The sequence below is a fragment of the Vipera berus genome (assembly GCF_964194415.1).
Source record: "Vipera berus genome assembly, chromosome: 6".
In the NCBI taxonomy this organism is placed as follows: Eukaryota; Metazoa; Chordata; class Lepidosauria; order Squamata; family Viperidae; genus Vipera; species Vipera berus.
The window spans coordinates 64,164,861-64,189,189 of record NC_138208.1 but is presented as its reverse complement, the minus strand read 5'-3'; the positions used below and the strand labels follow the sequence as shown (position 1 = coordinate 64,189,189).

The following is a 24,329-nucleotide window of genomic DNA, read 5'->3' as shown; positions in this document are numbered from 1 at the left end:
TACCTTGTACTCAGCTTCGCGTCTTCATTCCTGCTCCAAAGAACCCACTATTTAACAATTTATATGCAGTATTTCATAGCATATACGTACATATAAATGCACTGTCAAAATTCATCCTACATTTCAGGGAGATACAGTTAACATGAAAAGATGCCCCACCCCAGTTTTAACTTGTTTAATTTGCTCAAACGAAAATTAGGAATAGTTCTGCCATGGCCTATAAATTAATGCCTTCCCAGAGCAAACACGAAACCACTTCAAGCTCAGATCTAACTAAAAACGGCCAGAACTGCCACCATCTATCATTTTTACAGCATCATCAATATGCATAGGGCTTTGAACAGTAAAATAGCAAGTAGTGGCTTATTCTTCAGGGACATAACATAATTGGAAAAAGGGGGATATAATAAATATCTGACACCATATTATTAAATGCAATTATAATTTACACATATCCTTAGATAAATTATAATCTGGAGGGTCAACATAAGGCCAAGCAAGAGAGACAAACAAAAGGCCAGAATTTTATGATTTATTAGGAAGGCAAGGAAAAACTGAATGGCTATCTAGAATTGCTGCTATACCTGGAGGCTTGCCTTGCATGCAATCTGATATATCCATTTAAAAAGAGAAAGTCCAAAGAGATATGCAAAACTCCTGCCTGAGACCCCTGACAACTACTGCCAATCAGAATAGGCAATAATGGACTAAATAGATCAACAGCCTGACTTAAAATAAGGCAGCTTCTTTTTACCTTTATTGATGTCTGGAAAAGATTATTGGACATATTTGGAACACTGGGAATTTTGAACGGCAGATGAGAATATTGAGGAGGGACCATAAGTCAAGAGTTAAAGTCTTTCTTTTATGCAACACATCCCAAATTTAATTCTGACACCTACAGCTTTATAAATATCAGATATGCAATGGTGTGGATGAGCTTCCTGCATAAAATCCAACCATTCTTCCTGATTAAATAAATTATATTAATAATTAGATAGTAGAAAACAACTTATGTTCCAATTCAAACTAATTTTTTTCGTGGGGATACTTTAAAAGAACACTATTTGTTATGCATGAAACTACTATTTGATTTTCATTAAGTCCCGTTATTGCAAAAGAACAGTAAGCACAATCCAATACCTGCACAGCAAGGCCATAATCTTGGGTTGTTTGGGCCTTTCCCACAATGACCTTTTTGACTTAGTCGAAAGGATCATCTGAGGTTTACCATTTTTATAGGAGACACTTTGCTCACTCCCATTCATTGCTTATGTCATAATTCTACCATAGTATTATGTGTATTACAAAGAATGAGTCTATAGTAAGAAAGAATCCTACATTGGGACCAAGAACTGAATTTAATCTTCTGGCCCATAAAAACTCTGCAAGAATACACCAGCTACAAAGATTAGAATGAGAGGTTGCAATGGAGACTGAGTAATACTTCAAGGAATCAAAGGATGCCATCCTAAATGGTTCGGCAGGCTCAGCTTAAAACAGCAAGGAATAGGTAGACTTGCTATGATCAATAGTACTGAATCTGATACTTATACCTAGGGTTTATTTTTAAACTGTACGTGAATAACATCTGAAATATTGAATAACATAGTATTCAAGATTGTTTTGGTTATTTCTATGTCCTCTTCTTTGTTTTCTTGTTGGTTATCTTGTTGGTTCTGATTTTGGCTTTAAACCTATGTTTAGCTCCCCAAAGTTCTGATGTGTGAGTTGGGGAGTTCTAAAAATCAATCAAGAAATAAATGTAGATATGCTCCTATGGTTTGTTGTTGTTAGTTGCAAAGTCATGTCTGACCCATAGCGACCCCATGGATAACGTTCCTCCAGGCCTTCCTGTCCTCTACCGTCTTCTGGAGTCCATTTAGGCTGATGCCTACTGCTTCAGTGACTCCATCCAGCCACCTCATTCTCTGTCGTCCCCTTCTTCTCTTGCCCTCAAACCTTTCCCAGCATTAGGCTCTTCTCCAGTGAGTCCTTCCTTCTCATTAGTTGGCCAAAGTATTTGAGTTTCAATGCTCCTATGGACCCATACATAAATTGCACTTGCTATTTAGAAGAATCTTGCCCATCCTGGACCACAACTCCCAGGTAAGCAATTCTCAGAATTCTCACCCCTGGCCATACTGGTTGGGAAGATGTATGCAGAGGAGCAGGCAATATATCCCAGATTCTCAGTCATCCAGGTCATGGTTGCCCCAAAGGTGCTTTTTCAAAAGGCTACAGGACTTTATTTTTCCTTGAAGACATTTTGCTTCTCATTCAAGAAGCTTCTTCAGTGTTCCAGAACTGAAACATCTTCAAAGAAAAACAAAGTCCTGTTGCCTTTTGAAAAAGCACCTTTGGGACAACCATGACAACTATATTCTATCTTTCCTCTCAGAATTTACAGAAGCATAAAGGATGGTGGAAAGTCTCTCCTAGTTTTATCCCTAGAATTGCAGTTCAGGAACATAGATTCACCTGAGACTAATTTCCCTGGAAAAGATTTCTGTCTAAGGTGATTAGGTATTTTGCAATTCAAAGAATATCTGCTGATCATACAGCAGATCTAGCAGAAGTGCACAATTATACCAAACATACTTCAGAATAAATTTTAAAATATATTTATAAATCAGGTTTGTAACTAACATCTCTAACATAAAGATTCATAAACACAAGTGCCAAACATATTTGTTCAATCATTGATTTTCCAAGACTCTGTTCAGATCTAAAACTACAAATCTATCTTCCCTAAAAAGGACACCAGCAATGTCAAACTATGAAAGTTTAAATTTCCTAGCTAATAGGGGTCACAGTCATAAAGGAAACTCATGTTGAATAGAACCTACACTCAACTTGGCACAAATACAGATTAATTTTCAAATTTCAAAATGTTTAACAATCTGCATTTCACAAATTTGTGGGAGGAGGGGTTTGGCATTTAGGAGTATCATCTGGGTCATGAGTTACACTGGAGTTTGGGCACACACTGTAGATTAAGTGTGTTTGGGCACACTTAGGAGAGAAAAAACTTAGGGCAGATAGGAAGGGACACCAGTAAATTCAGCAGAGAACAGAATTAGAAGGGTAAAGGTGAAGGTGAGAGTTCCTCTAAATGAGCAATGCAATGAAAAACTATGGAACAAGAGAAGCAATTTTATACCAGACATAGCAGAAAGTGCCAAGAAACTGAAAGCAAGATGAACTGATTTTCTGGTACTTTTTTCATTTCTTTTTTACTAGGATTTTAGGAGACATTTACCCAAACACTATTTTAATAACAAAATAACTCTGGATCAAGAGAAGAGAGCTTACTTTAATTTGGGCATAATTCCATTGTACTGAATTGCAAATATTAGCATGCATTCATGTGTGTACATACAATTGCATGCACACCCTGCTCACCATACCCCAAGTTGCAGATCCCTACTCCTTAAGACCGCAGTGTTTTTCTCTTCGCATAGTTGTGCAAAGCGCATGGCCAGCAAATAATTTTCATCCTTCAGCCTTAGCAACTCCAGGCTCTTGGTATCCCACTCTTCTTGGAACCTCTGCCAACCTTCTTGCACTTTCTGTAATCCCTGGAGCTGTTGCTTCAACTGGCTACATTCCTTTTCTAAGCCTTGGTTTTTTATTTGGAGCTGGTGTTCTTTGGCCAGGTGCTCTTTTCGCTGGGCCCTCACCTTCTTCACCTCCATCATCAGGAACTGAGTCAGGCCTTCAGGACCCTCCTCATCTGGAAAAGGGACAGAGGACGATCATCAGGTTAGTGCCACGAGTAGACAAAATGCTAGGAGCCATCAGTCAGAACACCTCATGTATAATTCAATAATCCAACTTGCTTCAAACTTTTACTTAATTTGCAAGCACTTAATGTGTGAAATAGCTTATAGTTATAGTTTATAAACATGCATGTATGCTGAAAATTTGGGTCAATCATCACTGCAAGCTCATAGCAATACACTTAGCTGCATAAGGTGTAAAAGTACCACTTGTTCATGGTAAAACTGTTCTGTAGAAAATCTAACCATCTGACACTTGTGGCAAACAAAATTCCTTTGCTCAAATCTATATGAATGTACATACATTTCAACTTGTATTTCCTGAGAATTGCACCAGATTCTCTGTGAGGCCTATTTATTGTTGCATACTTCTAATACGGAGACGTTTCTCTAATGCATACCTATTATACGCATATTTTGCATTCAAAAAACACAAACTGTATAATCACATGATAATTTATTAAAATGCAAGCAGACTGGATTATTTTAAGAGCAAGTGATCTCAAACTATATGTTTTGCTTTTATTTTGGGAAGAGAACTGTTCAAATAAAAATAACATTTGTTCACAGATAACAGTGAAGATACATAGCACATATAGCAACAAAAGGTATATCAGTGGAAGCTGCAGAAAAAAGGCAAAACAGTTAACCAATATACAGAAACATAACCATGATATCATGAAGCATTCTCTGTTACTACCCTGAATAGAAGATATTCCTGGTAGGACAGTTCTAAAAAATATCCATGTGGCTATTTCTATTTCTGCAAATCTCAAAATCAGATTGCTTTGATGACCAATATAAAGCCAGTCCGGGAGTATCTCATCCTCTAAATGACAGCCACTTTCTGTTTAGGAAAGCATTCAAAACAAAATCAAAACAGGACAAATATAGACATTTCAGTACAATACAGGCCAAGCAATTTCACATAAAATTCTCAATACCAGCAGAAAGTTGAATAAGGCATCTACTTATGCATATATACAAACTGCGTATCAAGAGCTTTGAAGGGCTTCCTTCCTCCAAAGTAGAATCAAGCCTATCTAAATCTGACTGCATATTGTGTTTCTTACAATCTCTTACCCAAGATCATAGAGCAACGCTGAACAGGTTGCTTTCCCGTCAGTCGGGTGAAATGTTCAGGGTAATAGAATTCCAAGGACTCCAAGAATGCCTCGTAGCCTCGCTTCCCTCGCCTTCGAAGGATATCCATCAAGAGTCCTGCAGAGGGTTGTTTTTTAAAAAAAAAAAATTCACACGGATAGGGTACAAATGATGGCTTTAAGTGATGAGCATCCAGAATCCTAGATTTGGTATTTGCATATCACACGAAGCCATTATGTGCCAAATTAAAGAAATTATGATTTTTCTGAATAAATAACAATTAGCTAGGTTTACAATCACACTAAGCCATAATATAGGATTTAATACAGTAGCCTATTCCCACTCTAGAATTATGAAGCCAGAAATTATAAACCTTGGTCTAACCTTTATAAGAACCTTTATAAGAACAGCAATGGTCTTTTCAATTTACAGGATATGAGAGTCAAGTCAAGACAGCAGGATTTAGGGAAATTCTTTAGGTCTTATATAAGGTTAAGCAAAAAAGAAAATACAGTCCTCAAAGGTTACAACCATAATGGAGTCTGCCCATCAATGGTTTATTATGGATGCAATTTTGCTAAAAAAAACTAACAGTAAATGTGGTGATTCACTTAATGACCGCAGCTAAAAAAATATTGTAAATTCACTTAATGATCACAATGCTTGGCAACTAATTTTCTGGTCACAATGCTTGACAACTAATTGTAGATTTAAGTCAATGATTACATTAACATGCTCTTGCTATGGGCTCGCAACTTGGGAGTCCTCCTAGACTCACGGCTTACTCTAGAAGATCACATAGTAGCCGTGACTAGGGGGGCTTTCGCTCAGGTTCACCTGGTGCGTCAGTTGTGGCCCTATCTGGACCGGGATGCCCTGTGTACGGTCACTCATGCGCTCGTGACCTCTCGTCTGGACTACTGCAATGCTCTTTACATGGGGCTTCCCTTGAAGACCACTCGGAGGCTCCAACTGGTACAGAATGCGGCCGCGAGAGTTGTCTTGGGAGTTTCCCGGTACTCCCATGTTACACCTTTGCTCCGCGAGCTGCATTGGTTACCAGTTGTCTTCCGGGTGCGGTTCAAGGTCTTGGTGATGGTTTTTAAGTCCTTACATGGCATGGGTCCGGAATACCTCAGGGACCACCTGCTGCCGGCGTCGACTCCCCTCCGCCCTGTGCGTTCCCACAGAGAGGGCCTCCTCAGGGTGCCACCGGTCAGAGAATGTCGACTGGCGGCCCCCAGGGGGAGGGCCTTCTCTGTGGGCGCCCCGGCTTTATGGAACCAACTGCCGGTTGAGCTCCGGACGGCACCGGATCTTCGCTCCTTCCGGCGTGGGTTAAAGACCCATTTATTCGAACAAGCTGGCCTGGCCTGATGGGGGAACCTTAGGGTTTTAATGGGTTTTACATTTTGATTGTTTTAATTGGGCAATTATTTAATCTTTTTTTAACTTTTGTATTTCTATTTATATGCCCTGTTCACCGCCCTGAGTCCTTCGGGAGAAGGGCGGTATAAAAATTCAATAAATAAATAAATAAATAAATAAATAAACTGACTAATCAATAAAGTTATACAATACTATACCATTAGCATGTTCCATCACCGTCAACAGCAAAGGGAAATTAAAAAAATATCAATAACAGAAATTAAAAAGAGAGAGGGCGGATTTTGCTTTTCTTTTTGCTGGACTTTGAGAACATCTAAGTTAGATTTCAGTTCCATGAAGCCTTAAGGTAAAGAAACTGCTGAGCTACATTGAGATTTGGTCTGCTTCAGCATGGCTTTTTTGGGGTACACAGAGCCACGATGCGATCCCTTCCTTTCATTCAAGAGCCAACTAGCTTTCTATATTGTTCTTTAAACAAAAAAGAGATTTTTTTCACTGATTTCTCCTCCATGCAATTTCCAAACATCTCTCACCTGTTCGGTTGCTCCTGCATGGGAACCGATAGGCACTCAGCACCTCCTCTTCATCTTGCTCATCTATCACACGACATTGACGTAAGTAGGGTGTCAGCTTTTCTGGATTCAAAGAGCGAGTTAGTTGGTGCCGCACACTCTCAATCTTCTCCCACAAAGCTTCCTCTTCTTCTTCTCCTTCAGAAAGACTTTGGACCTGGATGATATCATCTTCAGGTCCTATGAACACATATTAAGTAGTACTGAAATTAAGGAGATTAATTTCCTCAAGTGCTTTTAAACAGCTTGGGAGTTGGATTTTTCACATCATTTTAATAGGGCTGTTCTTTATTGGAGACTGAGCACCACAAAGTATATTTATTTTAGACTCTGGGCAGCTTACAATATTCAATAAACACCTAAAAGTATAATTGTTAACAATCAAAGCATCAAAACTACAGAAAAGTGAGCTAAAGTTTTTTTTAAAAAAAGTAGATGAACGAATGTTAACAACAGCAGAACCACCTCACTAGCTCACCGATCCCTGGAGTTGCCAGGCCTGCTGACACAATCAAATCTTGAGGAAGTCTCAGAAGCTCCGAAAAGACGAGGCCAACCTCATCTCAGTGGAGCAGAAGATTCCACAATGTGAGGCCTGCTGCAGAGAAGGCCCACCGCCTAAGGCCCATTAAATATAACTCCCCAGATCAGTGCTTTTCAACTCGTGGTACGCGTACCACGGGTGGTATTTCAGCACCTGGCAGGTGATATACATATGACAGGTTGAAAAGCAATGTAAAAAAAGAGTGTAAAAAAAAGTGTAAAAGTATAGTGGGGGGATGAGCTGAAGTGGCGGCAATGCTGCACAGGCCTGTGGGAGAGTCAAGTTGAACTGTGGTGTTGCCGCTGGAAGCAGCTCACAGCCTTGGGGGAAGGAGTCAGAGAAGAGAAAAGAAAGAGGAGAGAAGAGAGGAGATAAAAGGTTTTGGAGGGAAAGGGAGAGAAAAAAAAACAACATGGAAAGAGAAGGGGACAGAGTAAGAGAGAGAGAGAGAGGAATGTATAGCCTTGGGGAAAGGAGTCAGCTGCAGCTGCAGCTGCACCAAAGAGAAAAGGAGGAGAGGGGAGAGGATATAAAAGAAAGTTTTGGAGGGAAAAAGAGAGGAAAAAAATGAAATGGACAGAGAAGGGGATGAAGAAAGAGAGACAGAGGAGAGGCTTCTTTGAGTCAACCAGAAGGAGAGAAGGGACTAGAACAGTGCAAAAATTAATGTCAGAGAAACAAGCACAAGTTTCCCATTAAAAGTGTGGTTAAGTGGGTGTACAGATAGTCCTCAACCTACAACCACAATTAAGCCTAAAATTTATGTTGCTAAGTGAGAAATTTGTTAAATGAGTTTTGTCCCATTTTATGTCTTTTCTTCCCACGTTTGTTAAGTGAATCATTGCAGTTGTTAAATTAGTATCACAATTATTAAGTGAATCTGGTTTCTCCATTGACTTTGCTTATCAGAAGGCTGCAAAGGGGGATCACGTGACCCTGGGACACTGTGACCATCATAAATATGAATCAGTTGCCAAGCATCCGAATGTAAATCACCTGACCCTGAGGATGCTGCAATGGTCATAAGTGTGAAAAATGGTCATAAGTCATTTTTTTCAGTGCTGTTATTACTTCAAACAGTCACTAAGCGAACTAATGTAAGTCGAGGATTACCTGTATTTTATCACTTTTTTCCTTTTTTTTTTGGTCATCAAGTTTTTGACACCTTGCTAGGCAACTGGTGATATTCAAATATTGCCATATCCTAAAACTGGTACAATCTGTTAAAAGGTTGAAAAGCCCTGCCCTAGAACACAGAACCTGTCTCGTGCCCTCTCTGCTGGATCTGGTGAGATGGCAGATGAAGTTGGAGCAAGGCGAGCCCTCAAATAATCTGGTCCCACAACAAGGGCTACATTCTGCACATACATAAAATTAAATTTGAGTGGGGAGTCTTGGGTAATTTCTTTGTTTTTTAAAACTGTAATATTCTTATTTTAAGGCACACAGAATAGTAATGACCATGCACAAGTTCAAGAAAAGATGTATCTGCTTTAATTTGTTCCAAGCATGTGCTGTCTACCTACAGAATCTCTAAATCACAATTTGCCTTTCAAATGCAAATCTCTGCACAGCATAATAATAATACGTAATACATAATAATTTTCCTATGCTTTCCATCTCAAAATGACAAGAACTACTAAAGTCAGAATTAGCTCCAAAGGTTGTAAAAAGAGAAGTCTGGGACCACATCTAGCACGGTGTGCAAGTTATCAACTCCTGAGAAACAATTACCTGCAAATAAGTACTATCAACAAGGATGACAGAGACATAAAAACAATTCCACATTTTAATGCACTTCAGATGGCTGTACAAGCTGGAGATTAGGCCAGCTTAATTGAAGACATCTATTATAATTACCAGATATATGAAGTCTTGGAAGTAAGTCCCTGAACAAACATCTAAATTTTGTGACTATTTTTTTCTGTTTTTAATCTATCTCAAAACCCATTTTCATGGTGAAACCTTTACTTCTTATTCCTGTCTTAAACATGGAATAATTTAAATGCAGTTCTATGGCTCAAGTGATTCATGCCATTTTCAGCCCTCAGTCTAATTTTTGAAACTCTCAGTATCACTCAAGCCTCCAAATCTTTTGTTACTCACTCTCTTTCTTGTACCAAGTCATGATTTGCTGGACAAACTACAATGGTGGCATTCATACAATTTGCTACACCAAATTCAAATAAACCCCACAATAGTTTAGCACATCATACAACAGCAGAAGAAGCAAAAGGCCCAAAGTGGCATGCAGAAAGAAAATAAGACAACGCTGCAAAGCCACAGTGTGTTTTCTGATCTGACTCTGATTAACCGTGGCCTTGATTGGCTTTGATAATAGTCATTTACAAAATCCTCCCAACCCCAAGATAAAGCAGAATTCTGGGAACTGAAACCCAGATCTCTTAAAGTGGCCAAGGTTGATAAACACTGAGCTAATACATACTTATTAGAGACCAACACTATTTGATCGAACCAAACAGAATGGGAGAGCATTTTAGAGTCTATACAGCTCCACATAGAAAGAAAATCCAACTATTCAATAATGTGAAGAAGGCTTCAATAAGTAAACAACAGTATGCTAATTATTCAAACAGATGTAGGCAACTTGGGGACCTTCAAATATTGCTAAACTATAATGCCAAAACCTTAACTATCCCAGTCAATAAGGAGAACCATGTTGGGAGCCATAGGTTCCCTCTGCCCCAATGTCCCTAATATTAAGCAAACTACAATTATTATCTCCACTAAAAAAAAGTTAGACTTTACTCCAGGGGGCAAAATTACTAGGAATTCATGCAGTTACTCCCTGAAATAAGAGCAAAGCTGCTAAGAACTTGCAAAGCAGCAAGATAAGCTGTTCCATTGCCTGAGCAGGACTTCCTGCTATTTTTCCATTCCCTCTTCAAGGAGTTTCCACAGTCTTCTCAAAAGCACTGAACAGCCAAGTAGATTAGCATATCCAAAGTCTTCAAAGATATAGATCCAAATAGTTGGTTTTCTACCAAAACTATTTTAGCAATTTCAATGATAGCCAGTAGGAATGGATACATTACACAAGTGTGGAAACAATGGTCACTATTTGATTCTGAGGTCTAACTTTAACTGCCTACCCTTAACAAAGGGAATTGGAATTTGACAAGTTACTGAGAACTCAAGACAAATTACCAGGAATCTTGTACATTATGGAAGTTAAACAACTTTCTGAATAACCCATAACTACTAGGTTCACTCAACAGATGCAAAACCGAGTTAAGCACACTTTGGCTTAGCTCAATGTGAGAATACATAATGTAATTCTCAGAGTAAAGTTTTCTAGTTCAGAAATACTACTAATCTTCACAAAATGTCGTGCCTAAAAATTCCAACCAAAATAAGAAAGTATTGCTGAAATTTCAAATTACCAGCAATGAGCAAAGAGATTTTAAGCTACATTTAAATGAACAAAAGAAGCAGTACTGAATACTTCAGAAGTCTGAGCTCCACAACAGCTTTCAAAATTGGTTGCCACTCATAGTGCAGGGTTTATAGGAACTCTTTAGTTTAACACATCTAGAGGAATTTAGGTTGGAGAAAAATTGGTTCATACAAAGTTTGATTCTATAGGATAGTCTTGTTCAGTCAAACTATCTTGCTATAGCAATTTCTTTTTGTTAAACAGAAGCAGTAAAGTGAAGATAAAATAATATGGTCTACTCTGTTCATGTCACATAAGCAAAAGGGCAAGACAGCTAAAAAGATAAATTGAAAATGTACAGACCAGCTTGTTCTGTGTCCAAAGTCACTGGAATGTTCCATCTTCGGGGAGAATCCATAGCTTGGAATTATTGGGATAAACCAACTTCAGTTTTGAGTAGCAGAATTTCTTGAAAGCAACCACTGATCACAGAAAATGGAAGTAAGCTACAAAAATCAATTCTATGATATAGTATAAGGAAGCATCATATATGCATAGATTAACATCAAAAGTTTATCCTTTACTCTGTCTTCCATAGTAGCAAGAAGTGGGACAGAGGTTCTCAATAAGGTAAAGACAGAAAAACAGAAATTGCTAGGTCCCTATCAAATGATACCTTTCCTGTATCTATCCCTCATACTCAAAGGGTTTATGGGTTTCATCATGATTTGATTTTGGCTTACTATAATGAATGAACTTTCCCATCATGCTTTATTGTAAGCCAGATCATTATGGCTTGTTCAACAAATTATATAAACGTAGCTAAGCCACAGAAATAAATAGTCTGGACTTACAAATCATATTAACACATGTTCTATCTTGCTATGGTTTGTTTAATCATAATCCATAATGGCTGGGAGTTCACAATATACTAAGCTCAAACCACATTGTCAGATAGGCATTTTCTTGTGAGATCTTAGTACTAGTTCATATTAAGGTCATAATTTGTTTGCTGCATCCTGAAGCCAAAGCCATATATTGATGGCTCAACTCATGTTTTGCTGAAATAGCAGCATTTATCAGGAGTCTACCTTCTCACTAAAAAAACAAAACATATTTCCCTAGCTCCTAGCTCCCTTTCATCTATCACTTCCCCTTCTGTCTCCATAGAAGGAGACAGTGTTTCAGTGTTTCAAGCTATGTAGAACTGAAATCAGTTGCAGATTGTCTTCAGACCAATTGGAAAGGATGGGAAAATGAAAACAGAGCAATGACATATGTGTGTAGAAGTATTCATGGCATGATCTATGAGCTAGTTACACCAAAACACAATTGGGTTCTTGGGACTTACTGGCTGATATTTACCAACATTGTCAGATTGGAAAAAGCCATCTCTGCCAAATGATTGCCTAGAGCAGTGAAAATGACAGTCATATTCTTCTATGAGCTAAATATGAGCAAGTTCAGGTCTTTAATTCTCCCAAGTCCAATTAAGATTAAAAGGAAAGGGCCAGAATTCTAAAGAAATGTTTTGAATCATCAATGCCAGACATGCAAACATGTTGCTGATTCATAGTGCACAGATCTCATCGTATACACATAGTTTCCTTGGGGCTATGCAGTTTCAGCATTAGTAGTCTGCATAAATCCTGTATCCAAAGAACTATGTATCTACTTGATGGTGAAAGTAACAGATTCAAAATCACATATTCATATACAACTAAAACATTTAAAATAGTCATTAAGATTAGTTATTTATTTAGCGTATGGCTGGTCACACACAGAATTAAAAGCACTTCATATTTACAAGTTAGAACAATTAAAACAATTTTTTTAAAAAAGAAGCAATTATAAAACCTAAGAGGAAAACAGAAATAACATTTCAGAGTTTAATGTCGAGTTTGGAGATCCAGTCAATAGCTACCGTTGTTATGCAGAGGAAATCCTTAAAATCTCCTGGGTATCTTCTATTAGTGCATTCCCTCACTATATGTTGGATAGTCTGTCGGGAAAGCCCCGCAATCACATTGTCCTCAAGGTGTCTTTCCCCATTTATACAGAGAATCAGCACACACCCCATGAGTCGTTCTAATTCTATTGTATGTCACCCATATGTGTCAGGGTAGATTAAATCCTGGAGGTATACTATTAGGATTAATATGCTCAGAAATATCTTGGGAGGTATAGCTATTCCATGCTTCCATCCATTTTTGTATAGTGCTCTGATGTTAAGATTAGTTAATAGCCACCACATTGTCCAAATTACCTTATTTGCTGTGCCACAGAAATCTGAATAGTACTAAACCAAGTTTTCTTTTGGAAACCTTTTAAGTTTACACATTATCCTCAGTGCCAGAATAAGCATCTCTTGTCCATTAAGCTTCTCAGGGAATTTGGAATATCCCAAGTAAGTCTGAAAAAGCACAATATCTTGTCTTAATATTACAACGCAATACTTGCCTTTTATCTGATTTGCTAAATACAGATGCTTCTTTTCATCCCTATATAGTTAAATATCCTTCTTCCTTCCCTTGCCACACCTTTCTCTCTCTCCTGAAACTTAGATATTTAAAGTACACGTAGTTTGGACTTTGTCATATAATAATATGAATCAAGGAAAAGGTTATCGATAATAAAACTTTTATCCCACCTTAAATAACCTTGTTATTCAAATAGAAACAATGGCCCAATACAACACTGTGCAGGCAGTTTAAGGCATCTGAAATCACAGTTGGTTTTATGTTAAACGACTAAGGGCTGACCCTCAGAACCAAGACCTGATGCCAAAGCTCAGATCTGAAGGTGTGAGAGAATTAAAAAGAGGAGACAGCTGTCCAGGTACAGTGCTATTCCATCACAGCAGTAACTATAGACAAACCTCTCCATCTTCAGGAGGAAGGGGGGAGCAGAGGGAGGGGGAAAAAAAGACTGGCTTCATATATCACTTTTAGCCTGTTTGTTCAATAAATCACAATGGCTGGATTCTGCAAACATCCTGAGTTAGGGACAAAGGTAGAGCAAGCTTTTCCAAGCTATCTTGGGCTTCATGCCTAAGTCACTTGAGAAATATCATATATCATGTGGTTATTCCAAAGTGTATCTATCAACACCGAAACAGCACCATCTAAGATCCATGGCTCTTTGCAAAGAAGTGGGGCAGAAGGGAGAGAAAGAGAAAATAAAAGACAAATATGGAATCGCCTGAGTTTTACATCCTTGGCCTTAGTTGCTGCAGGATTTGTTGACATCTGCTCAGCAGAAACAAAAGACCCCTAAGCCGCCTCCAGCATTGGAAAAACCCACCGCTTTCCCCCCCCCCCGGCTCACAACTCGCACCACGAAGGCTCGCGTTACCTTAAACTTCGCAGCCGATGGGCTAATTCCAGAGGGAGAAAACTCCCGAGCTGCAGGGGCCCTTCTTCGCGTTTGCCTTCCCTTTGCCCGCTTCCCTTCCTCGCCCTCTCCTCCTCCTCTCTCCTCCTCCTCCTCCTCACTTACTCCCTCGCCTACTCATCCTGCCGACTCAAACCGAGACGCACACCTGACGGCCGCAGTCACAGCCGCTTCCTCCCGGGCCAAAGAGGTGGGCGGAGAGGCAGGCCGAGGCAAATTTGCAACTGAATGAAGCATTCGAGGTGGCTGGAGCCAAACAAGTCCCGGCAGCCCTTCGGCCTGCTCAGGAATGCGCGCGGCTGGATTGCATTCCCGGAGGGGAGAAACTCACCCCCGCGGGCGGGGATGGCAAATAAAAGCAGAAAAGAACTCGGAGGAAGCCCGTCGCCAGCTGAGCGGCCCAGGGACCCTCAACCTAACTCTCTTTGTCGAAAAGGGCAGCAGGCAGGGTGGCGAGGCGGAATTTTTATTGTACATCCCAGCGCTTTTTACGCGTTCCTTGCATACACGTTAACCGCAACAGGTTAGCGGCGGCGGCGGCGGTGTGGTCACTGCAAAAGCAAAGGAGCTTCGCGTGAGGGTTTGCGGCTGGACTCGCAGCCGCGCTTAGTCATAAAGCGATAGCTTGTGATTTAAGAGCCTTGTTTGATGGTTTCGTGGGTTGTATAAACCTAGCCGGTTGTGCTTATGCACGGGAAGCTTACGTGCAGAGGTGCCTCAGAACTGTTCCTGGGGTCAGAAGTCCAGGCACCTGCGGCGCAGCGCTAGGACCGCATTTCGCCATCTGAAAAAACGACAAGTGATGGGACAGAAGCAAAGAAGTTTGGTGATGCTGTTAATACAACCCTGGGCTTGGCCGCACCTCCTGTTTTGCATTTCTCTTTTTTAAAAAAAAATGTTATCTGGCTGAGCCTCTATGTAGTTAATGATCCTCCTTTTGATATGTTTACTTCTAAAATATAACATTTTTCTGGAGCAAAATAGTACTTTTGACAAGTAAACCATAGGGCTATTTAAAGTAGGACTAGGGTTCCAGGAGAATTATCATTATTTTTAAGTACAGTATACCCAAACTAGGGTAACCCAATATCTTCTGCATAGGTTTATTCTGTATACAAAGACCGTGCCCAATTTAGATCAATGCCACTCTTGCATATTCCTCCAATGCCATTGGGTTTCAAAAGGTCAATGACAGGAATAGCTTTCAGTCACAGGAGAAATGTTCCAGCATAAATAAGCAGCCCTTCTTAGAAGCTTTCATAAGAATCTGCCCTTACTTTTTTCTTCCGGAAGCCAAACCACAAAAACACCACCTCTTCCTTCTATCCTTACCTGTTGAATGACGAACTCTTCCCACATGCCTGACAGTGGCCAGCATGCCTCCCTGCTTCTCTTAATGCAGAAAGTGAATACAACAATGTGAAGAGTCTGGGTGTGCCATGATTTTCTCCTCGTTTTTCCACTTCCACATATGGGTACCACTTGCAGTGCAGAACGCAAAGCAATTACTGTATATTGCCAGTGTTGTAGTCAGTTACAAACGTAGTCCAGTGATCTGAAAGTACAGTTAAATGCCATTAAACCTATTGGTGTTTAACTACACGTAAATTAACCAAAGATTCCCAGATAGCTTCTATTGAAATTGCCAGTGTGAATTACAAGAGAAGAAGGGGACGACAGAGAATGAGGTGTCTGGATGGAGTCACTGAAGCAGTAGGCGTGAGCTTAAATGGACTCCAGAAGATGGTAGAGGACAGGAAGGCCTGAAGGAACGTTGTCCATGGGGTTGCGATGGGTCGGACACGACTTCACAACTAACAACAACATGAGTGAATTAAGGTTCCAGTTTAAAATAAAGGTATATTTTTTGTTACTTCCCTCATTCCCAAACATTGTGCTATTCTGGCACAAACGAGTCCAGCTTGAAAATCTTATCATCTGATTCATTTGCCTGATTAAGCATTTGGATAGGTAGCATTCTTATTCCTGCTCTGGAAAAAGAAAACCTTGAACTGTACTCCCAAACAAATGTCCATCCATTGATTATCATGTTTGAGAAAAGAAATTGCAAAAGACAACCTGTGATTTTCTCTATGCAAAGCTTAAGTATTACAGTCAGACTTTGAACTATATGCCTATGCAGTCCATGATAGTCTCTCTTCTGACTGGCAGAGGCTTTCTGGACTCTTCAGCAAAGAAAGATATTTCTCTGTTTTTAACTGGGATTAATTACGATTATCCTAGAATTGGCCATCTTGGAATCAAGCACAAAAGCAACCTAGTTTTTCTTACTACAGTCACCTCCAAAGCTGCATAACAGGAAAACAAAATCAGACTAACCAATGGAATCAATATTTTATTTTTCTGATTTTATACATTTTTAATAGTAAGCATAGGCTAATGGTTAGTGTTGGCTATAAATCTTTTTCCTATCCAAAACAAATAAAGAATTTAAAGAGCTTCTGAGCCTGAGAAACAACACAAGGAAGACAAATGCCTCCCCTGTGTGCATAAGTGGGGAAACAGGAAGAAATCTACAGTGGTTTCTAGGGAACACTTACATATCAATATGCAGCAGTAGCAATCCATGCATTCTGTTCCCCAAGGCAAAAAAAATAAAATTGGTGTATATCCTTTGGTGTTTTTTTTAAAAAGCTATATTTTATTAAACTGAACTTTTGTTGTATTTAATAGTGCAACAACCCTGTCTTCCAAATCTGATCTATAAAATGGGACACCTCACTCCAGCAAATGGGAAGATTGGTCACAGCAGGCGTGAAAAAGTGCTATTCATTATGCATTTTTTTTTATATTTGGGAGCTGCATTCTGGCTAACATTCAAGGCAGCCCTTAAAAAGAAATAGGAAAAACATCAAAGCAACAAAGCCAATTAAAATATTTAAAATATTAAAAGGACAATTGAAACAATAAAAACTACCCAATAGCATTAACTATTGATAATGCTCAAAAACTAGAACACTTTTTAAAAAAACAGACAAATTAACCATTAAAAATACATAGAGACGAAAATATTTAAATTTAAATAAGCCCCTAAATGAAAATCTAGCAAAGCTTGCAGGATATGGGCAATTGCAGAAAATGGAAATGAGCGTGAAGCTGAGAGACAGCAAACACAAGAAAATAGGCCCTTCAACTAAACCACAGGTCTGCAACCCGCGGCTCCGGAGCCGCATGCGGCTCTTTCAGCCTCTGCCATGTGCAGTCCAAAAAAAAAAAAGCAGGACTAAAAAAGTTCAACCAATCAATTCAAATATGCAGGGTAGGTGCATATCTTGCCTTGCCTCCACTCTTCAGTCAAACCCTGTTCTGCGCATGTGCGCATGTATGCGCATGCGCAAACATTTTTTGCGGCTCCCAGTTTTTCCTTTTGTGAGGGAACCGGTTCCGAGTGGCTCTTTCACTGTTTCAGGTTGCTGACCCCTGAACTAAACAAATGCTTCCTTGGACATATAATCCTTTCTCCTTAGTAGATTCTATTAGTCACTAGAGTTTGAAATTATGTCATATTCTGTCTTTATTTTAGTTCATCCAAACTCAAGGTTTATTTACCTTTGCTTGTATTTGAAATTACTTGCAATAATAATACTAAAGCTAGTTTATTGCTTCCTAAATCTTTCATCAAATAACTTTAGTAATTTATACAAAATTGCTGTAAGACTGAGTGGTATAAGCCTTGTATTGCAAGCAAGGCTGAATCTGGATGCTCAGGGCATTCAGTAAACCTATTGGTGACAGGGCTGTGGTTAAAAAAGGCCACATGGTAGCCATAGTGGTACAATAGAAGTTTCCTTTGTTTCTCATGTGTATCACACCTGCTGGCATAAGAAGTACAACCAGCTACAAAGCATACACTTATCATACGGCTTCTTGCTTTCCTCTCTTGCAGCACATTCCTACCCTCTCCGCTTTCCTTTATCCTTTCTTTGGGCAAGGGTTTGCATTTCCAAATAAAGCCCTGTGGTACAGTCACCTACCATGTTTATTTTCTAATCATTCTTCTGGAATCCATTGAAGGCCTTGAAGCTTTCTTGAAAATAAAGATGATGATGGAGATGCTTCTTTCCAGAATGCCCCAGTCCCATTTATTTATTTCAAAATTAAATCAAATGTTATTAGCATGTGAAAAAGTCAGGTATGTCATGGAGTCCATCAAAGGCCAGTGAAGTTTTGTAAGCACAATGATACCACTCAATGCTACACTAGGCAACTTGTTATTAAGCCATCATATGGTTCGATTTATTTTGTCTTAGCGCATTGTGCGAATCAGGGCTTACTCAGGGCTAGTTCTAAGCAATTCGCGGTTAAAGTGAATTTTGGATTGCCTGTCTTAGAGATTCTTCTTTGAACTAGTGTGCCTGCAGTTTCCCCAGTTAAGAAAAGAATCTCCTTGCTGCAATCTCTAGGAATGAAAAGCAGTAACATTCTTCCAAGTTGGGGAATTAAATAGTTGCATTTAACCAGTAATCAGCTTCTATGGAAGATACCATAATAAAGAATTAAATCACGGTGAAGTGATGGCTGACAGCATTGTGTATGCTTGGCATGTACAAATTATAGTAAAGATTTTTCTTGCACTTAGGCAGAGAATGAGAGAGAGATGTGAAAGGAATGAAAGGCATGAAAGCTGGTTGGGCGACTTTGGGCCAGTCACTCTCCCTCGCGCCAATGCATTTACACGGTTGTGGAGAAAATAGGAAATGAGAACAGTATATACATGACTCTGATTTATACAAAATAAAGCCAGCATATAAATCTAATATTTTTGTTATTGTCAGACTGAATCAATCTACTACAGGATCAGGAGCTTCTTCACTAATTACAGCATATAAATTCCATACATTATGGAATGCAATTTATCACTCTAGTCCAGTTCAACATGGTACATGTTAAATTTTTTTTAACTTTCCAATCAGCTTCAAAATCACCCTGACAGCTTCTGTGTCTAAGGAAGGACTAGAACCTAACCACTTTACCATACTGGCATTTATATAACACAAACACCATGACTTGGACAATAATCATTGTGCTAAAAGATAACATATGGATTACATCATTAGTAAAAAAAAAAAAGCAAAACCAAATTTCAGATATAACTGGATAAAATAATCCCATAAATAGTGCAACTCTTTATAAAAGTCTTCATAAAACACATAATGAATAACAGAACATTTAAAGCAATATATATGTTCTGTTATTCCAATATAAGATATATATTAGATATATCACATTGAGATATTTATGGTGTTCTTCAGTGAAATACCAATAGAAGTTTACCCAGAATTTCTGCCATTATTTTCAGGAAAATAAATATAGACTTCAGTCTGGCATACTGTATGGCACCCTTTTGGGTTTACTGCTCTCATTTGTTGAATAAAATGCCCATTTTAAGTCAGCACAACCAGTGGAGTTCATCAGGTTAGGAAATACTATAGAAACTTGGGTATCTATTGGGTCATGTTACAATGTAAGCCATATTGTTTTTTATTTTCTATGTTTTAACATGTTCCATGAAGCCAGCTATGGGGTTTATACACTATAGCTTATGGTTTAGCTAATCTATGACTAGTCATTTGGGGCTACTTCAACAAATCATAGTTGAGTATAGTAATTTTATACAATATATATTCCAACCTGACCTTTAGAACAGGGCATTTCAACCAGTGGTACGGGTACCACCTGTGATACATTGGCACCTGGCAGGTGGTACACAACCATCCTAGAAAACTGGTAGTGGGGGAGGGGAATGGCAGCACCGCAGAAGCCTGAGCGAGAGATGGCTGGAGCTGCAGGGCTGTCAGGGCTCAGTGGAAGCGCCAGGATCAGAGCTTCTTTGGGGCTGTCAGGGCTCAGTGGAAGCACCAGGATCAGCGCCAGGCTCCAGCTGGAGCTTGGCACTGATCCTGGCGCTTCTGAGCCCAGAAGAAGTACCAATCAGCTGGAATGTTGCAGCATCTCCAGGGTCTTGTGATTTACATTCAGATGCTTGGCAACTGATTCATGTTTATGACGGTCACAGAGTCCCAGTGTTATGTGAAGTGACCAAAACCTGCTGCAACCATCCAATAGACGGGGGGGGAGAAATAAAAAACAACCCCCACCACCCCCGCTGCCAATCCTCAACAGAAATGCTCACAACAATGAAAACCTCGAACAGAAGGAAGAGCGCCACCAGGCGGGCAGGCAGGTGTCTTGCTCAGCTGTGGCTTGGGGGGGCACTTTTTTCAGTGCCACTGTAACTTCAAATAGTCACTAAGTGAACTGTTGTAAGTCGAGGACTACCTGTACTTCATCACTTTTTTCCTTTTTTTTTGTCATCAAGTTTTTGACACCTTGCTAGGCAACTGGTGGTACTCGGATATTGCCATATCCTAAAAGTGGTACAATGGGTGAAAAGGTTGAAAAGCCCTGATTTAGAAGATTATCTGCTTATAGTGTTTGCAGCGGACAATTCCTGCAGAAGGGAATTATCTGAATGTGCAGCTTTTCAAGTGAGAAGGATGAAGGTTTTTTTCAGCTGGAAATTTATACCTATATATTTCTTCATTTTTGTTTTACTTATTCTATTTCTACGTTTGTTTGGACATCGCAAATGGATTCGGACCACATGAGTATGCTTGGGAGGGGGCTGAATTTTCAAGCCTGCCTCATCTACATTTCCTGGTAAAATACATGGGAAAATCCCTTTGGGGGGGGCAAATGCACTTAGGGTTAGGTCTCCATAAGTTTGGAGAACAAAATGGACATCATCAACAGATTCGCAGTTCATGGATATATCTTATGAGGGCGGTTAATTTTAAAGCCCGCCTTGCCTACATTTCCTTCTAAAATACATGGGAAAATCCCGTTGGGGGAAATCCACTTAGTGTTAGGTCTCCGTGAATTCAAAGAGCAAAATGGACATCGCCAATGGTTTCAGAGTGCATGGGTATGCTTAGGAGGGGGCTCACTTTTTGAACCAGCCTTATCTTTGTTTCTTGGTAAAATACATGAGAAAATCTCATTGGGGGCAAATTCACATAAGTCTCCCTGAATTTGGAGAGCAAAATGGACATCACCAATGGATTCAAACACATGGATATGCTTAGAAAGCCCTGTCTTTTCAAGTCTGCCTTATCTACATTTCCTGGTAAAATACATGGAAAAATCCCATTGGGCGGAAATCCATTTAGGGTTAGGTCTCCATAAATTCAGAGAGCAAAATAGACATCAATGGATTTGGAGTGGCTCTGACTTTTTATCACCTCCATAGGCTGTCACAGGGAAGAGGTTGATGCCATATTGTTGGCGTTGTCCATTTTGCTCTCCGAATTCATAAATATCTAACCCTAACCCTTTGTATATTTTTCTTAATGCTTAATAAAGAAATTAAGTATTACAAAACTAGCTCCAAAGTCTGGCTTAAGATATATGTTATCAACTAAAAAAAATAAAGGTTTTTATAAAAAAATTCACAGCTGAAAAAGATCTTCACCATTGTCACTTGGAAACCTGCATATTCAGATAATTCCCTTTTGCAGGATTTGTCCATTATGCGAAGTGTTTTTGACTCATTGTGATCACATACATCACCTAGATTTTCTCCTATATTATCTCTCCCTAACTTGGTCTTTCGGATCTTCCAGTTGTGCATTAAAGTAAACCATGGATAAAGTTTAAGAACCATAGTCAACACAACATAAATCACCTAGTAAAATTGTTAAGTTGTAATAAGGGAAGTTTTTAGAGTTTGCAGCTACCTAGTTGAAAAAGGGATGCGGTGGCTCAGTGGGTTAGAACGCTGAGCTTGTCGATCAGAAGGTCGGCAGTTTGGCGGGTCGAATCCTGAGTGCCACGTAACAGAGTGAGCGCCTGTTACTCGTCCCAGCTTCTGCCAACCTAGCAGTTCGAAAGCACGTAAAAATGCAAGTGGAAAAATAGGGACCACTACGGTGGGAAGGTAACAGTGTTCCGTGCGCCTTTGGTATCTAGTCATGCCGGCCACATGACCACGGAGACGTCCTCGGACAAGCGCTGGCTCTTCAGCTTTGAAACGGAGATGAGCACCGGCCCCTAGAGTCGGAAACGACTAGCACGCATGTGTGGGGGAACCTTTACCTTTACCTTTCATTGAAATGCACAAAGACTGCAATATCAATAGCACTTTATTTGTGGGATTTCTCATCCTATAGGTCTCGCCACAATTTTATGCTGGTTTTCTTTATGTGAAAAGCAGAATACAAAGGGCCTAAGGGCTCATTTCTCCAAACATGTCAGATTCCAAGTGACCAGATAAAAAAGACCCAACTATATAAGGAAGTCTAAAATTGAGACTTACTGGCTATGGTGCAGCATCTATATCAGCTTACCTCTACTCAAGATTGGTACACTTTTGTCATCTGTTCTTTTAGTTATGTTTCATATCTGATAGTGGCTAATATCTGGTCATTTGTTAGTATGGTCAATTCTTCCTGGCTTGTTCATCCACAGGTAAATGGCTTTCTTGGTGGGACTTCTTTGTTGGTGCCTCTTGTAAGTTCTTAAGAATCCCTCTTAAGAATTAAAAATTGTAAAACTTTTCAATAAAAAAACAATAAGAAAAAAAAAGAAAAAAAGAAAAAAAAGAAAAAAAAGAATCCCTCTCAGCTTAGTCTTGAGACCCTTTGGATGTCTTCCTTCTCTAGCCTCCTGGTGGCCACCACAATTCTTGACTGATTTTGCATAAGGATGGAGAATAAAACAAGAAGACTGTCACTCTCTCTTCTATCTGATGTTGTAAGACTTTTCCTTCAGCCAATTTCTTCTTCTCCTCCCTTCTTTAAAAGATCCAGCTCCTTCCCTTACTGTTGAGAAGAGGTAAAGGTATATTGATATGATATCATACTCTGCACAGAATTTCTGCTAGTCAGAGAAAATTATTGTGGTGCATTTCCTGGAGGATACAAATCCTATGGTTATGCAAAATCAAACATTGGAAAGATTTTATGATAAACCAGTTGATTTTTAATAAGGCGTTGTAGGGGAAGAGGGCAGAACAGTTCCAAAGATAAGTAATGAGTACTATGGTTAAGTCACTGCATGTTTAATTTCTACCTTTCTCATTGATTGCTAAGAATACTCTAAGCACTGTATCAAAAGATTGTCCTAAACAACTAGATAAAATAAGTGTGAGCTTTCAAACCATTCATAATATTTCCTTGTACAAACTGCATAGAAGCCAGGTAATTTAGACATTCCCTCAGGTTTAGTGGAAAATACCATAAAGAGGAACTTTTGAGCTCTGTTTCAGGTACTTTGATATCATTTCACTCCTAATTAACTGCACTGCACTGTTTTTGCAATTAAACTGTGGGGGAAAGGCTGTAGCAGTCATCCTAATAGTTGTTCTCTTTTATAATAGCATATATTTTGATGGGCTTAAACAAATCTTCTCTGCCTATTGGCCCCTGGGCTAATATTATGCAGCTTTGAAAGCTGCACAATTTTGAGTGTTTGAAATGCTGAGAAATGTTCTCTTGTAGAAGTAGGTGTCTAGTCCGGCAGCTGAGGTACAGCTGATTACCATATTTGAAAAGCTATGATTGGTAGCGTTGAAGATATATTCCTTGAAGCCTGCTTTCTGAAATGTACAGCTTGATGCTTGAAATAGTTGTTTGTTTTAAAGAGTAGCAGCTGTTGTTATCAATTAGGAGCAAATAATATATGAGTTTTCCTCACAAAATGCACATGAAGGAAAGGAAAGACCACCTGTTGGAGAAAAAATATATGAATTTCCAGATCTACCAACACTAGCAGCTCTAACTAGCCTTTAGGCCAGAATAAGAAGGGCCTCATTTGCCAGGATATTATCTTCACCTGGCCACAGCACCCACTAAAGAGTAAGTTCAAGACTTAGCTTAGATCTGGAACAGGATTTAGAACAGAGAGCACCTTTGTCATCAACTCTAATTGTTATTCCAGCTCCACCAGTGCCAGGGGTCTTCATACTTCTGGGTAAAAGAGCCCCATTTGTCTGGACAGGAGACGTGCATACACAATTACTCCCTGCACTGCCAAAATTTACAGGGGAAGAGATTGCATTGAGGAAGAAGAAAGAAGTGGCTTTAATCAATTCATTCATGCCATCAAGTCAGTGTTCACTCTTTGTAACC

At 39.4% G+C, this 24,329-nt stretch overlaps 1 protein-coding gene across 2 annotated transcripts in view; it reads right to left on the bottom strand.

The window, feature by feature from the left end:
* The window catches only part of CARD10 (caspase recruitment domain family member 10), a 54,013-nt gene extending 39,615 nt beyond the window's left edge, over nt 1–14,398 (bottom strand). The window contains exons 1-6 of one of the 2 annotated variants that reach the window (XM_081331070.1): nt 14,287–14,398; nt 13,055–13,201; nt 11,152–11,294; nt 6,809–7,027; nt 4,866–5,003; nt 3,411–3,736 (exon numbers count right to left, since the gene is read on the bottom strand). In XM_081331070.1, the coding sequence (XP_081187196.1) occupies nt 3,411–3,736; nt 4,866–5,003; nt 6,809–7,027; nt 11,152–11,206 (738 nt within the window). In that variant the 5' untranslated portion in view covers nt 11,207–11,294; nt 13,055–13,201; nt 14,287–14,398. Of the gene's footprint in view, nt 1–3,410; nt 3,737–4,865; nt 5,004–6,808; nt 7,028–11,151; nt 11,295–13,054; nt 13,202–14,142 lie in introns of both variants that reach the window. The other variant, XM_081331069.1, reaches the window with a different exon arrangement.
* Nucleotides 14,399–24,329: the final 9,931 nt, after the last annotated feature.